General features: G+C 52.0%; 1 protein-coding gene across 1 annotated transcript in view; it reads right to left on the bottom strand.

Annotated features, from left to right (window-relative positions):
• GUCY2D (guanylate cyclase 2D, retinal) overlaps positions 1 to 7,440 on the bottom strand; it is a 12,747-nt gene extending 5,307 nt beyond the window's left edge. The window contains exons 1-7 of the mRNA XM_024748456.1: positions 6,669 to 7,440; positions 6,282 to 6,586; positions 4,017 to 4,368; positions 3,352 to 3,436; positions 2,986 to 3,088; positions 2,482 to 2,583; positions 851 to 931 (exon numbers count right to left, since the gene is read on the bottom strand). Of these exons, the coding sequence (XP_024604224.1) occupies positions 851 to 931; positions 2,482 to 2,583; positions 2,986 to 3,088; positions 3,352 to 3,436; positions 4,017 to 4,368; positions 6,282 to 6,586; positions 6,669 to 7,440 (1,800 nt within the window). The remainder of the gene's footprint in view (positions 1 to 850; positions 932 to 2,481; positions 2,584 to 2,985; positions 3,089 to 3,351; positions 3,437 to 4,016; positions 4,369 to 6,281; positions 6,587 to 6,668) is intronic.
• Between the last annotated feature and the right edge of the window lie 3,888 nt (positions 7,441 to 11,328).

Genomic DNA, 11,328 nt, shown 5'->3' with positions numbered 1-11,328 from the left:
CGCCCCGCCCCCCACCACGTTAAGGAAGAAGGACTAACTAGTTGAGCTGTGTCCCAGAGGAGCCAGCAACAAGGCCACACCCACTCGGTGGGACAGAGGCCCTCACAGTCTGGCTGGGAAAATGAGGGCTAGTGGGTGGTGACTGGTGCCCTTTCTAGTTTTTCTTTGGTCCAACAAGGGGCTTCTTTTCATCTTAATGCCTGTTGCTAAACGGTGATTTAGTCCATTAACAACTGGTAGTCCACTTAATGACTTAAGTCATTCTGCAGCTGTGACCAAGAGCTTCTGTGGAGGCATCCGGGAAGGAGGCCAGGCCAAGGCTGTATGGTGTTAGGGCTAAGGGGGGCACTAAGGTTGGAATGACCAGAATAAGCCAGTTTATAGCCTCCTTGCCAACTTTCCACGTCACTCAGTATGCACCAACTAGGCCATTCTGTGCAAGCAGCCTGACAGAACTGGAAACCCATTTATTTTCTAGCATTCACTCAACAAACATTCACTGGATGTCTCTAATGTTCCAGACACTGTGCTGGGTGCTGGAAATATTAATACAATGGAGGGGGAAGGGGAAAAGCCCTCACTCAGCTTACAGTTCAGGGAGGGAGGCAGATAAGAAATAAGCAAGCACACACAGGTGAACAACTACAAATTACGATCAACACCTCCAAGGAAAGGACTAGTGTTATAGGAGAGCATGATAAGAAACCTGCTTTAGAGAGGAGGGGACACTTCACTGAGAGCTCTTCGTCGTCCCTGCCACAGTGGGGTCTACTTGGACTCAGCTGCAAAGAGAAGGCAAGGAGGGAGGAAACGATGGCCACCTCACACCCCATCACAGGCCCACTCTCACCTTGGAGAAGGCCATCTTGGTCGCTGGGCGGATAGCTATGTGCTGTTCCCCCGGGAATTTCTTCAGCCAAACCCAGTCTCCCTGGAGCAGAGACAGGAGTAAGGAACTCGGTTTCTCAAAACCCCATGATGTGAGGAGCCGTAGAGAGCCCCCATGTTTCCCTTGGCCCCCTGCCCCAGAACCCATCTTCCATGTGACAAAGAGCTTCAGGAGCAAGGGGTATAACGTCTGCCAGCCCACTTCACAGCCAGCTGCATGAGAGCCCGCCCGTGGGAAAGAGAGGTGCAGAGGCTGTCCTCACCACGCCAGATGCGCTCACCAACAGCCCTATTAAGTGAGCCAACACCACCACAAGTGTCATTGAAATCACAGCCCTCATCACCACCCGCTGCCATAAGAGAGCGCTGTGGTGGGCGTCGAGGAGTCTGGGTAGGTCACGCGTTATTACAGACTAACGGTGAAGGATAGACAGCTCCCCTGCAGGCTCTGGGCCTCGCTGTCCTCAGCTGTCCGCAGGGCCAGTTCATGGGAGTGTGGCCCATGCAGTCCCCCAGGGCCCCGTGCTCAGAAGGGCCCGAGCTTGGTTCAGTGATCTGCTGCTGTCATCCTGAATGAACAAAGGGCACTTCATTTTTATTTTGCCCTAGACCTTGCAGATTATGTAGTTGGCCTTGCCTGTTGATAAAGGATTTGGACTAGGAGGGAATTCTGGGGGTTTGGTACTGACCCCTAAAGAAGATTTGGAAATAAATGTGGAGACATTTTTAATTGTCACAAAAACTGGGGGCTGTGATCAGTGGACAGAGTCAGAGACAAGTGGGGCTAAACATTCTTCAAGGCATAGGGTCCTGCCCCAAACGACGATAGTGTTCTACTGGGAAATGGCTGCAATGGCCTCTAGGTGACATACTAGGAGTCTCTGCGTTCTCTCCACAACATGACACCCAAGAGCTCTAAATCTCCACTCCCTCTTCATTAGTGGAGCTCTCTCCCAGCGCTCTCTGAATCTGTTCTCATTATCTCCCACCCATCCCACCACATTCAGATCTGCTGACCCCGTGGTTAATGTCCTAATGCCCTTTTGTGACTTTCTTTTTCCCCTCTAAGTCTTGCTGCTCCAGAGTGTAATCTGATTGGGGTAGAAGTGCTGGGTGGGGCCAAGACATGGGTCTGGCTTGAGTCAGAGATTAGCTCAGTCTGGAAGCCCCTTCCTGAACAATCCAATCCTGGAAAAGTCCTCTTTGTGACCATGAGATCACTTCCCAGATGAACCTCTGTCTCAATCTTTCCAGGGAGGCCTGTGCCCTTCAGTAACCCAAAGGCTTTGAGCACTGAGGGGGAGGACGACGACCTCAGTGGCCTCTTCAGGCTACATGCTGGTCCCATCAAACTCCCCACCGTCAGGCCTCTAGTCTTTAGGCCACTGTGATTAGCCTTTGAAGAGCCCTCACCCGGATAATGGCTAAGGGAAAATCCCCCAGCAGGAAGGATTCCCAGATGCTCCCCTTTGAGGAGGAATCCATGAAGTCTCCCTAGTTCCCATTCTGGGCTCCTATCCCCATTTCCTGGACTCTGCAAGATACGACGCGACTCCAGAAACGTAGCTCGGCCTGCCTGGGTCTCAGGCTCACCTCATAGAGGCCAACGTTGGTGTAATCCGGGATCTGGCTGTGGATGCTGCGAACGTCTGACAAGCTGCGGGCGGCCAGACTCCATCGACTCCCCTGGGCCACCTGGAGGGTAGAGGTCAGTGCATGCGGTCAAAATATACTATGGGGTCAGGGTCCTGGGTTGAGGTCAGGCTTAAATCTGGGGATTAAAGAGGGGAAGGGAAGAAATCTTAGTTCAGGAAGGTGATAATGACATTACTTCCCAAGTACACGACACTTCAGAGCTTACAAAACAAACATATTCATTTTCTGTTGGAGCTTCACCCTATCCAAGGAAAGTGGTCAGGACAGGGGCTGTTATCCTCATTGCACACATGAGGGCGTTGATCCCAGCACTCAGACCTGGGACGGAGCAAAGGCAGAAACCAGGCCTTCCCAGGTGGGGGCTGGGGTGAGGGCTGGCCCAGGCAGGGGACCGAACACATAGGGGAGGACAGCTGGGTTCTGGCTCCCCTCCTCCCCCACCTTCCGAGAGCTGCCCCTCTGCGGGGGGAGGAAGGTGACGTCATCCAGAGTCAGGATGATCTTGTTGGGGCCGGAGACCATTTGGATGTGAAGTAGCCGGTGCCTGGTAGAGAAAGGAGGGCATCTTTGTAAAGGGGACCAAGGTCCATGAGAGGAGGCCAGTGGGGGGAAATGCTGGCTCAGGGGAGGGCAGTCATCTGCAAACCAGACCCCCCCTGGGACTCTGCCAGCCCTCCAGGACTCCTTCCTTCTCCCCCTCTCCAAAAAACATCCTCCCTCCTTCTACTCTTGAGTGGGCCCAGCCTGCTGCACAGTTGCATTTCTGGCAGGTGGAGAGCCAGCTCCTCTCCTACTTACCCTACTCACCTAAAGTAATGGGCCAGGAAGGCCCCTGTCAGCCCCATCAAAACCACCAGGAGGAAGCCGATAAAGACGACGCCGGGCTCCACTCCTGGAGGGGCAGTGAGAGGAGAGATGCTGAGGACTGTAGCAGAGGGGAGGCATCCTCTCTAGCAGAGGTCCCCAGCCCCCGGGCCGCAGACCGCTACTTGTCCGCGCAGCCTGTCAGGAACCCGGCCGCACAGCAGGAGGTGAGCGGCGTGAGTGAGCGAAGCTTCATCTGCCGCTGCCCATAGCTGGCATCACCCCCCCGCCCCGCCCCAGTCCGTGGAAAAACTGTCGTCCACGAAACAGGTCCCTGCTGCCAAAAAGGTTGGGGACCGCTGCTCTCTAGGGAAGAATGCGGTCACGTCAAATCTTGGAGGCTCCAGAAAAGGGGGATGGGAGCCCATAACAGGATCTAGGGAAAGGTCATGGGGTCCTGCAAAGGGCGGGGCGGGGGGTGGTCTGGGAATGCTAGAAAGGTTCCAAGAGGGTCCCAGGGGCTCAGCAAGACAGGGGTCCTGCACAAGCCAGGGGTCTCTGAGGAGGACCTGGAAGGGCCTCCAACAGGAGTTACAGGATGAGAGTTCACCACTTTGTGGAGGGTTCATGGTCACTGTCCCAGCGTGGGCTGGGATGTTCGCCCTCACCTCCGTTGCAGATGACGTCTGGGTCGAACCAACACGAGGGGTCGGGCCCAGGCCCCCGTCCCCCTCTAGGAAAATGCACCGGGGTTCCGGCGGAGCGGAAGAAGCCCCGGGTGGGGTTCAGCACGTATGTGGTGAACAGCCGGTCCCCGGCTGCATCCGTGTCCAGCAGCACAAAGGAGGGCTCCTCGGCTCCTCCCAGGGCCCCACAGAAGCCGGGGACCTGGGCATCCCGGACGTGGCGGGCCACGGCTGCTCCGGACACCCAGCCGCCACCTGCGGCCGCCCGCGCTCGCGCCATGCCCCCGGCCAACAAGAAGACCGAGTCATAGATGGTGCCGAAGAGAGGGGATACCTGGGGAGGAAGGGTAGGGGGTTCAGGTTTCGGGGTCACGGCCCGTAAATAGATGGGGACTTACTGTCTCCACTTATCCTTTCACTGGGCCCTTCGAGTCCTTCAAGCCCTGTGTGTTTTGACTGTTCGCATCTCCTAGTTAGTGGTTCCATATCCCTCCTCATTGGCTCTCTCTTCCTCTCTCCCCAATTGTCTATCCCACCCCTTTTTGCCACTGCCCTTTCCTCTTTTCAGTATTCTTACGCTCTTCTTATCACCTGTTACTTCTAACTCCAATACCTACATCTCCTCTCTTCCCTCTCCTTTTGGTTGCCCTGCATATATTTTGAAAATCATTACCTACCATTCATTGAAAGCCTTCTTTCTCGTCTTTTGGTTGGCTTCTATTTTCTATCTTTAGGTCTTTTCTTTTCCCCAAGGCAACCACCTGATCTCCCGGAGCTTCTCTATTATTCCCAGTTCCCATCTCTCACAGCGCCAGGCACTGTTGTAGAGCACTAGGGATATATCAGGGTACAAGACAGAGTCCCTATCTCGAGGAATCTTTCCTTTAGTGGGGGGAGACAGACAGGGATGTTAATGCAGTGTAATGAGTGAGGGGAGGGGTAACTGAGGGAGCTGAGGAGACAGAAAAGATGCCCAGCCCAGGCTGGGGGAGGAGGAAGACGCTTCCAGAAGTGACCATCCCTCAGGGGACGAATCCGAAATATCTGGGGGAGTGTAGGGACAGGAGAGAGGGAACAGTACACCCAGTAGCACAGAAGCAAAAGAGAAGGTCACATCTGGGGAACCCAAAGTAGCTCGGTCTGGCTGAAGTTCAAGAAAGAAGGAAGAGAGAGGAAGACATGAGACCTGATAAACCAAGTGAAGAGACCTGTATCTATCCAGGGCAAGAGAAGCCACTGGGAGACTTTGGATGGGGGAGTGACACAGTCAGATGTGTCAGATTTCTGAAGTTCACTCTGATTGCTGGGTGGAGAAAGGCCTGGGGTAGGTAAGTGTTGAAGCAGAGACCACTTGGGAGATTTTATTTGGGGATTTGGACCAGAGGTGCTGTGGCCTGAACCAGGGGTGTGACAGTGAGGATGGAGAGAGTAGATGGATTCAAATGACCTTTGGGAAGCATAAGTGACAGAACTTGGTGTCTGGATGTTGGGGGAAGGGTTAGAGGAATCAAGGGTGACTCCCAGGGGTCTCACTTGGGCAGCTAGGTGAAAGGCTATGCTACTTACTGAGAACTGAAGAGGGTTTTCCCCACCATTTCCTCCACCTCTATTTCCCCACCTGTCCTCCATCCCATCTCACCACTGTTCTCAGGGAATCCTGGATATTAGCTGCTTGATGGGAATAAGCTGTGAATCTAGATGGTTATAGAAGCCCTTGCTCCACCTAGGGACCTTTCTACTTCTCACAAGATGTAAGGCTCTCAAAAAGTTAAGACCACTAGGTGAAGCCCCAGAGGAAACACCTCCGAACTGGGCATGGAGGCTGGATCTGTATTCTCCCTCCTTCCTGCTCTCTTAAGAACACCGGTTGTTTAATACAGACTGTATGTCATGGCCGTGTTGGAAGTGGGTTTACTTTAAAGTAGACTGCAAAAGATGCTGCAGTGCAGAGTTTGTTAGCGTTTGCTCTTTGGAGCTGACCTTGAGAGGTCTCATTGCCAACTCTCTGGAAGCAATTCCAATACACAAAGATACTCCAAGCAAGGCCAGAGCCTTTACATCACCCAGGACATGCAGAGCTGCTGGTTATTCTCTCCCTACTGGCCTCCTACTCCCTCCTATTGACTGCATCCTCCTCTCATTCCATCGACTCTATCCACTTCTCTTTCCATTGCCTCCAGCCTCCATCTCCCCTTTTTGGCTATTCTCTGCTCTCTTCCCCTCTTCCCTCCTCCCTGGTCCCTCTACCTGCTGCAGATTGAGGTCAGGGGGCAGCTCCTGATGCTCTTGGGCCCTGCGCAGACTGTCCAGCACGCTGCCTCCCGTGGGACAGTGACGCGTGAGGGTGAGCACCGCATCGTGGGCCTTGCGAAGCTGTGAGCTGTTGGCGAGCACGGCCAAGGCGTCCGGGCCCGGAGACAAGGCGTAGTGCAGCGTGTCGAAGGGCAGGAAGACCAGGGAACCATCAGCCAAGCCCAGCTCCTCTGCAGCCTCCAGCAGGCAGCGCTGCTCCTCACCGCCCAGCAGGACCGAGTGCATCACCATGATCACTGCTGCGGACATAGAGGCTCCGCTCGGTGCTCTGTCCTTTGCTCGCTGGACGGCCGACCCCCCGCATCCTGCAGGGGAGCCTACCTCTGACTCTGGGTCCACCTTGGACCCTCCTCAGGGCCTCCCGGGCTCCAGACAGGTCCGAGGGCTCCATAGAGGTCACCAGGGCAACGGGCAGACCCCGGGCCCTGAGCGCAGTAGAAAGTGCGCGTCCCGCCTCCACCCACAGGTCCTGGGGGGCGGTGACCACGGCCACGTGCGCCCAGCGGAACGCGCGCAGGAGGGCGTAGAGCGCATCCGCCGCGGGCGTCACCGCGGGAGCCGTGGTGCCCGCCGCCCGCATTCCGGGGCAGCCCCAGGGAACCAGGGCGATCCCCGCCTCTTGAGCTAGTAGCTCCGCCGGCCGGCAGGCTGCGGGGTTCACCGGCCCCACGAGGCCCGAGACGCGGGTGAGCGCGGAGGACACCGCCCCCAGCGAGCCCGGCGTCCGGCACGGCTCGGGCAGCAGCGCGACCTCGAAGCGGGGGCCGTCCTCCAGGGCAGCTTCGTGGTTCAGGCGGGCGGCGGCCAGGCGGGCGGCCAGGTCCGGGCGGGCACGGGCGAAGATGGGGTCGCAGGCCCAGGGGCCCAGCACCCCAACTGTGAACACAGCGGAGAGGGCGGGGCGCGGCAGGAGCAGCAGCGGCAGCAGCAGCAGGGGGCGCAGCAGAGGCCGGGGCCGGGACGGCGTCCGGGGAAGGCCGGGCGGAGACGGAGCCTCCCGCGTGGGGGCGCAGAGCCCGGGGTCCCGAAGCCCACCCGCGAGGAGGGCGCGGGCGGTCATTGCCGGCTTCTGGGAGCATAAACAGAGCAGCATGAGAGGACGCGACCCCCAGGGCTCTCTTAGGGCTCTCTTAGGGCTCTCCGCAACCCCCAAGGTTCTCAAAGCCCAATTAACCCACGGCTTGTCTATGCTTCCACACCCCCCTCCGCGGGCTTGGACGACTATATGGGGTCAGGGGCATAGCCTGGAAGCACCCCCTTTCCCCCCCGCTTTGCTCTGCTTCCCGCTCCTCCTTGTCTGCCCCTCTCCCTCTCTTAGAGCTGTCAGGGGTCAGTGGGGACACTCCCATTCCCTTCCATGGTCTCTTTCCGGCAGGAAGGACCTGGAGTCCGTGTGGAGGGGGCTCTGCCACTCACCGGAAAGTCCGGGGCTCGGGCCAGGGCCGGGGCTCGGGGTCACAGGGCCGATCCTTCTGACGCCCTCCCACGGGTCTCCTTTGCCAGGGCCCAGGGCGGGGGTGTGGGAAGAGCCGGCCAGAGCCCTTAATCTCCCCAAGCTGATTAGGGTCTCTTAAGCAGGCAGGGAGGGGCCGGTGGAGGATGGGGCGCCCTGGGGTGGGTTCTGTCCTAGCTTCCAGGCAGCCAGCCAGATTCTTTCCCCTGCCTGCGTCCCAAGCCCCCCACCATAACCCCCAGCATAGAAGCAGCCGCAGGTCCCCCTGTCAGGCTGCTGCCACATTACCCTGCCCAGCCTGGGAAGCACCACTATGTGCCCATGGAGACCTGGGGGTGACCAGTCCTGGGGTCCCATTTCCTCCAATCTTGTTTCCAGTTCTGCCAGCCAAGTCAGAACCAAGTCCCTTGGCTGGCAAAGTCTACACCCAGAGACCAAACCCAAACCCAGTCTGATACCTGCCTTCTCTCACCTGCCCACACTTGATTCTCTGACCTCCACTTCTCCATGCCTAGGTAAGCATCCCTTTGGCTTTGGGTAGGCAGAACCCCAGGAAGAAATGGAAAGAACTCTGACCTTGGGCAGGCCTGGGTTCAAATTCCTCCTTATTGGCCTTGTGACCTTGGGAAACTTTCTTAATCTCTCTCAAGATTGTTGTGGAAATTATCTGTGACAATGAATATAATTGCCAGGAAGACAAAAATGGAGAAGACAATTTTAAAGAAGAATATAATGGGATACTTGCCTTACTATATATCAAAATTTATTACAAAACTACAATAATTAAAACACTGTAGTATCGGTGCAGGGATAAACAAATAAACCAATTGGACAGAATAGAGACTACTGAAACAAACCCAGCAAAAATAGAAATCTGATGTATGAAGGAGTGGACATTTCTTATCAGCTTTTCCACAAATGGAGCTGATTACTTAGCCATACAGGAGGGGGAGGGAGGAGGTAGAATTTGATCCCTATCTCACACTACAAAATCAATTCCAGGTTAAAAACATACATAAAAACACAATTTTAAACTTTAAATGAATCATTTTCCAACTATCATGGCAAAGATTAGATCAGGAAAGAATCATCAGTGGATGCTAAAGCTAGGAAGAAATTTTGATGAGGAGCAGGATATTTGCATATCTTTTTTTTTTTTTAATATGTATTTATTTGTTTGGCTGTGTGGGGTCTTCGTTGTGGCACAGGGATCTTCATTGCCTGCATTGCTGCCAGCGGCATCTAGTTCCCTGACCAGGGATCGAACCTGGACCCCCTGCACTGGGAGCCTCGAATCTTAACCACTGGACCACCAGGGAAGTCCCCAGCGTATTTGCATGTCTTAAGGTGTCTCCCTACCGATTGCTTATGAGTTTGGGGGAGCAAAAAAATAAAAAGCAGTTATTAGGGCTTCCCTGGTGGTGCAGTGGTTGAGAATCTGCCTGCTAATGCAGGGGACACCGGTTCAAGCCCTGGTCTGGGAGTATCCCACATGCCACAGAGCAGCTAGGCCCGTGCGCCACAACTACTGAGCCTGCACTCTAGAGCCCGTGAGCCACAACTACCGAGCCTGCGCGTCTGGAACCTGTGCTCCGCAACAAGAGAGGCCGCGATAGTGAGAGGCCTGCGCACCGCGATGAAGAGTAGCCCCCGCTTGCCACAACTAGAGAAAGCCCTTGCACAGAAACGAAGACCCAGCACAGCAAAAATAAATTAATAACAATAAAAAAAAGCAGTGATTATACAGTGGAGAAATTGGACAACACTTTGACTAGCACTGGTCAACCAATGAGGGGCAGATAGACATTGTGTACCTCCAGACATCATAACCTGAGAAAGATACAATACTACATCTTTGTAATACTACACAGATGTAATACTCCACAATATTCATCTATGTGTGTTCCCGCCGAGAGTGCATTTCATCAGTCTAATCTCAAGGAAACAGCAGATAAACACAAAACAAGGAACATTCTACTGAAAAGAGGGGAGGGGCCTGTATTCTTCAAAAATGTCAGTATCATAAAAGACAAATAAAGGTTGAGGAAATGTTCCAGATTAAAGGAAGCTAAAAAGATATGACAATTAAATGCAATACCTGCCTCTAGTTTGGAGCCTGTACAAAGGGTTTTTATAACTGCTATATGGTTATAGAGTTCATAGGATTATAAAAATGCTATAAAGTGTATCAACATCAAATTTGTCAACTGATGAAACTGGGATATGAACAGGAGATTTGATAAAAGTATTTTATCAGTGTAAATTTTGAACTGTGCTATCCCTATGTGTAGGAAGTACACACTGAAGTATTTAGCTGTAAAGCACCATAATGTATGTAACTTACCCTCAAATAGATCAGAAAAAATATATGTACATGTTTTATATCATATGTATTACATACTATATGTTGTATATTATACTTATCAAATGATAAACAAATGTGATTAAATGTTAACACTATCTGGGTAAAGGGTATATGAATGTTCTTTGTACTGTTTTTATCTTTGCAGCATTTTGTAAATTTGAAATTATTTCCCAATAAGAGTTAATAAAAAATTTTTAGATAAAAAGAGAATGTCTTTATCAACTCAGAGTAGGAAAGAATTTCTTAAACAAAACACATAAAGTACAAACCGTAAAGGAAAATATTCATAAATTTGAAAATATTCAAATTAAAATTTCTGGTCAAAAAATCATATCACAAAGAGAAAACATGAGCCACCAACAAGAAGAAGATATTTGCAAAACATTAACAAAGAGTTAGTATCCAAAATATATATTGGATACTATAAAAGATAACCCAGTAGAAAAATGGGCATAGGAAAGGAACAGGCAAGTCATAAGAAAAGCCTAAGGAAAAATGCCCAACCTCACTAATAATCAAGGAAATGCAAAATAAAACAGTGAGATACCATTAACATCCATCAGATTGGCAAAAATAAGAAAGCGTGATAATTTCAAATGTTGGTATGAATCTGAGCAAACACAAAACCTACATATTTGTGACGAGGGTGTAAATTGGTGGGCTGCTTGGCAATTAACTTATTAGAGTTGAAGCAATTCCACTTGTAGGAATTACCCTAGAGGAACCAACATTTATTTGTATATAAAGAGACATAAGGAGTCATTTATTCATTCAAAAAAAAACTCACTGAGTTTCTACCGTGTCCCAGGCACTGTTCTAGGCTCTGGGGATACAGCAGTGAATAAAGAGTTAAGATCTCATGGAGGTGGACACAATCACTATATTTAGGGATTTTTCTGTATGTTTAAAATATTTGATAATTTAAATTTTTAAAAAATGTTAATAAAAAATGTTTATGTCTGACCTGTAGTAGAGTCTCAAAACCTAGTAGGTATCAATGTTTATTTATATAGTCCTGGGCTTCTTATTTTCCGTAGGGGTTATTTCCCCCAAGTCTCTCCTCTTCTAACACAACAACTCTAGGAATCATGGATTCTCCACCCAACCCTTCCATTTCACAGATGGTAAGACTGAGGCCCGGAGAGTGATTTGGCTTACTCCAA

Source organism: Neophocaena asiaeorientalis, unplaced genomic scaffold, assembly GCF_003031525.2.
Source record: "Neophocaena asiaeorientalis asiaeorientalis breed wild unplaced genomic scaffold, Neophocaena_asiaeorientalis_V1.1 scaffold543, whole genome shotgun sequence".
Taxonomy (NCBI): Eukaryota; Metazoa; Chordata; class Mammalia; order Artiodactyla; family Phocoenidae; genus Neophocaena; species Neophocaena asiaeorientalis.
The sequence above is the reverse complement of the archived record's forward strand: the minus strand, read 5'-3'. Positions and strand labels throughout refer to the sequence as shown.